The 5169-nt window shown below is 42.0% G+C and overlaps 1 protein-coding gene across 1 annotated transcript; it reads left to right on the top strand.

Annotated features, from left to right (window-relative positions):
* Window positions 1–4163: 4163 nt before the first annotated feature.
* Window positions 4164–4871, top strand: LOC138955366 (uncharacterized). The gene has a single exon (XM_070326979.1). The coding sequence runs from the start codon at window positions 4164–4166 to the stop codon at window positions 4869–4871; it is 708 nt and encodes a 235-aa protein (XP_070183080.1).
* Window positions 4872–5169: the final 298 nt, after the last annotated feature.

Genomic DNA, 5169 nt, shown 5'->3' with positions numbered 1-5169 from the left:
AGTACGTGTCACTTTTATTCAAGAATAATTAACTAGGGATTAAACGAAACCCTTATCAAAAACGGGTGTAAGTTATTAATCGTCCACCACAATGCATTTCCTTTAATTCCTGTTTTAAGGTTACTGGAAAGCAATGCAAGAACAAGTGAGATATATGAAGTTAAGCATGTTAAATTAAAAATATCCTACCACCTTGTCGAGCCCGTGACAGATGGTGGAGATGCAGTGAACTTACCGTTGAACTTAACCCCTCTTCCCTAACACACACACACACATACACACACACACACGCGCGCACACGCACACACGAACACACACACACACACACACACACACACACACACACACACACACACACACACACACACACATTATTTTTATGTTTTCTTGGTCAATGATTTGGCCTAGGCTTCCTCGAAGTGTTTTCAAAATGGATTGCCTAAACTCTTGACATATTTAGTATGGATTAATAATGGGGACCATTTTCATAGTCTTTCTTTGTTATTATGGATATAACTGCATAAACTGTTGTAGCTCTTATACTCGTTGTTTCGGCTGTGTTAATGTTGGAAACCCAGGCATAAGTTCAATTTATAAATTCCGTAGTTTCATTCTTCAAACTCGTTTCTGTCATCCTTGAACCTGTGTCAAACCTGTGTCTATTTCATCGGGACAGTTTCCTGGCCTTGTTTTTTGTGCTTTTTTTGTCATTGCTATTAATTATATCATTGTTTTACAAAAACAATTCAATTACAGGAGGGATGTTAATGTTTGTGTACAATAAACGAAATTGAAGGTTTTGTCCTGCTTTGTGAGCAAGTTTATTTGAGTTGGACAGAATAATGTCATCATTTACTTACCAGCATTTTGTTTCATTTTTATTTTCATCACTTTATCGTCCGATCGCTTGGAATTCGCTTCCTCCCAGGACACTGACACAGCCACACACACACAGCTACACTCTCACACACACAAACACACACACGCACACACACACACACACACACACACACGTGTAATGCTCGTGTCTGTGTCTGTGTGTGCCTGTGTGTTCCGGCGGTGTGGAATTATAGGACCCGATGCCCCATTTCCAACATCCTTGTGTGTTTCGATTAAGTGTTTCTCAGAAATGCTCTTCCTACCGATCATGGAAAAACCCTAATGCTTCTGTCCCCAAACAGAAAAAAAACAATACTTCTGTCCCCAAAGGAAATTAAGACCGAGCGTCTATACGCCTATCACTGCATTCATGTTGTTCTAAAAGGGTTTAACTTCACGTGTTTCTTTTTACTCCCCACACAACATGAACAAAAACCATTACTGCTTTTAATCCACCCATACCTTCACCACTGTGTGTGCATGAGCATAATTGGATATGGAAAAATCCGTTGAGCTGTTTTTAATAATTGGATAAATCCGGAAAGTGAGGACGTCACACACACACACACACACACACACACACACATACACATACACACACACACACACACACACACACCCTACACATGTAATAAAATGTAATAATTGTTATGTGCTACTTCGAGTCAGTTTAACCTTACCCATTTATCCAAAGATGTGTCGTCAAGCAAGAATTCTTACTTCTGTTGGAATGCTTTTTTTCCAATTGCGATGATATGCGCAGCATAATCTGGTCTAGTTCGTGACCTAAACGCCGGGATTGCGTGTCGGATTCAAGCGGGTTGGACCACCTTAGAATAGTGATCAGTTTCGACCAGCTGAGAAGTATTAACAAGCCAGTCAGGTGCGCATACCTCTGAAGATTAAAACGAACTTGCTTACACTCGTTGGCTCTCATCGCAACTTGTATAAAAAAAAAAAACAGTGGTTTCTCACAGACGCGTGTGGAGATTACTAGGATGATACTATGCAGCTGCGCATTCATAACTTTTTAATATTTGTTTGTGTGTTTCTTTGATTCTTTCTTTCTCTGGATAACATTCTATGTCGGTCATAATGCAGAGTTAATGGATTTTAAAATGTCAATACAGGAATAAAACATTCACTTTTGTTTTAAACTCAGACTATAATATTCAGTTGACGGAGTAGTCGTACGTTAATGTGACAATCGACTGCAAGTCTGTTACCATGAATTGATAATTGCGGTTAAATAGTCACTCAATCCATGTTACTTCGGTGTATTTTAGCAATGAGTACACCAACCATGTTGAAAATTCTGTCAAGGTTCCCCAAAACCCCATTGCATGTTACAACTGTCTGTTTTGCTATGTTTAAGTGTCTGACACTATGACTGTTTCATTTTGAATGCTACATTCTGACTTTCTTCTGTTGCAGTTTACGTCATAACCATAAGCGCCTAACTTCAGCCAAAGCAACACATTGTGAAGTACATCAAAAGAACACAATGCCTTGGATACCTATAGTAAACCTTTTCATCGTCCTTAGTCTGCTGTTAGTGATTTTGTTCCTGCTAAGGACATATTCCTGCATAGACACCAGTAATGACCAGTTGATTAAAGAAACCAGATTCCTGCTCGATGCTGAAACAGGTCGGAATTCGTCTGAGAAATCTCTGCCTGGCGTAAGGGGTATGTCGCCGCTGCAGATACTATTCTTGATAGCTGCGTTGTTCAAACTTATTCAAGAAAATTGTGATGCTGATGAGAAGCAGTCGCCTGATTCCAAGAAAGATTTGTACAAACACAAACCAGCACAGGAGAATTGCCATGAACGGGAAAACAGCGTAGCATCGTCTGCACACAAAGAGGAAATGGCATATGCCATTGGCAGGCAATGCGCCCTTCAGAGGAACGAGATTTCCGTTTATCCAACAGAACCGGTCTACGGAGCAGAGTGTGATCACGGGATGCACCGTGAACAAAACAGATTCGCCTCATTTCATCAGGTTCCTGATGCAGATCTGCCTCTAGGCACACGACCCATCAAACTTGCAAGGGAAGGATTTTATTTTGACAGGCCGTCGCGACAAGTTCGGTGCTTTTCCTGTGGACACATATACTCTGGTCATTTCTCCAATTGTCGCCACATTCAGGATAGTCATCGTTTCAACCAGCCCCCATCACCACCACCGTCGCCAGCCAGTGGAAATCCTCAGGTAAGCTGTGATTTTACACGATTGTTCATTTTTGTCCTTTCACATTCATTTTGCGATGACCATTTGACTAGCTGGCTGGCTCAATGGTTGAATAGATCGATCTACGGGTGGATGGATAGATCGTTGAGTGATTGATGACTCGGTGGTTTAATGGATGATTTGATGGATACATTGACCGATTGATCGAAGAACGGATGGACGGATAAGATTACTCTTCTACTTTTCATTGAAAAGTTTAAAATTGACGTCTCAAAGCACCAAGCTAGCTTTATCTGATATGTTAACTCTAAGTCTGGAAATGCATCATTTATAATAGTTAAGTTAATAACAAAATAGGTGCATCAGATAAGTGAATAAATGAAATGTATCAATAGCATAACATCCATCTTAACACAAAATAATCGTGTTCAACGGCCAACATTATTCTGATTGTTAAGGCTATGGGCATGACGACAAGGGAGATTAACCAGCAGGCTGTGGTGGAAACTGATGTGGCACACAACCTGAACCTTCCTGCCGGCGATGGTGGACTCATCCAGGGTTCCCCCGCAGCACCTGTCTCCCCGGCTACTCAGGGCCCCGGACAAGGGCATAGCCCCTATGTTCTCCAGCAAGCCGCACCAGGTAAGAAACGCATTACTTAAAATTCATACTGGTGCAAAGACGAGTCAACTTTCAGACACAACTGGGTTGCTTTTTATGGTGTTTGTTTTTGTGTTTACTTGGAGAAGACATAAAGCTACTATCCTTTTACCAGCACAAGCATCAATTGCTATTTTATTTACTCCAGCGGTGACTGTCATGGGTTGTTTTGATGGATTTATGACAGTTTCAGAAGTATGGCGGAAGTTGTTTTTTTTGGGGGGGAGAGGGGGTGGGGGGAAGGCAGGCGCGATTTCTCAAAGGTACAATTAAGCCTTTTGTATGAGTGGTTCTGCAACATACATTGCATTTGAGAATACTTAGTCACGAAGATTCTGCTTATTCTTCAAACAGATCATGCATCCTGGACGTTAAATCCTGGATGACATTTAACAAGCTAAAATTAAATGATGAGAAAACGGAAGTCATGGCTGCCTCCTCTCCACGCATGTCTACCTCCATCCAGCTCCCAGAGTCCATCACGATAGGCAATGCAGTTGTCCCCTTCTCGGTTTCAGTGAAGAACTTGGGTGTCACACTAGACTCCCACCTAACTATGAACGCACAGGTACAAAACATCACTCGTGCCGTCAACTTTGAACTCCGCCGTATTGGCTCGATACGCCACTACCTTTCTAAAGAAGCAGCTCTGACTCTAGTCTCTGCATTCATTCTTTCCAGACTGGACTATTGTAATGCACTGCTGTATGGCTGCCCCCAGTACCTCCTAAACAGGTTACAGAAATTGCAGAACAATGCTGCACGCCTGGTCCTCAGAGTCCGCAAGTCCGAACACATTTCCCCTCATCTCCAAGCACTGCACTGGCTTCCAATAGAGTCACGCATCAAATATAAAATCGCATGCCTATCCTATGGTGCACTCACACAGACAGGACCCGCATACCTCACAGACATGACTCAGACATACACACCGGGCAGGACACTCCGCTCCTCAGCAGACACCTCTATCCTTTCCACTCCGAGAGTCAACACTAAATCTTTTGGTGAGCGCTCTTTTTCTGTTTCTGCTCCTCTCGTCTGGAACTCTCTCCCTGTCACTCTTCGTCACTCTGCCTCCTCTGGCTCTTTCCGCACAGGCCTGAAAACGCATCTTTTTTCACTTGCATACACATGATACCTCCCCCCCTGCGTGCATGGAGTGTTTTGAATTTGTATGTATATATATGGCTTTTTCTTTTGAGTTTTGAGTATTGTTTGCATGGAGTTCGGTATTAATTTTGCTTGTATGGTTTTGCTTGTATGACTTTGTTTTGTCTTTACCCTGTTTGCTTGGTCTTGCGTGCTTGGAGTGTGTTAAGCTTTTGTGTTTGCTTGCATGGAGTATGCTGAGTATGCTATGTTATGTAGATTGTGGGTCTTGTTCATTGTGTATGGTTTTATTATTAGTTATGTTAATTCTAGTTATTGTAAAG

The sequence above is a fragment of the Littorina saxatilis genome, unplaced genomic scaffold, assembly GCF_037325665.1.
Source record: "Littorina saxatilis isolate snail1 unplaced genomic scaffold, US_GU_Lsax_2.0 scaffold_506, whole genome shotgun sequence".
Lineage (NCBI taxonomy): Eukaryota > Metazoa > Mollusca > Gastropoda > Littorinimorpha > Littorinidae > Littorina > Littorina saxatilis.
Note: the sequence above shows the minus strand (reverse complement) of the source record. Positions and strands in the feature narration are given on the sequence as shown.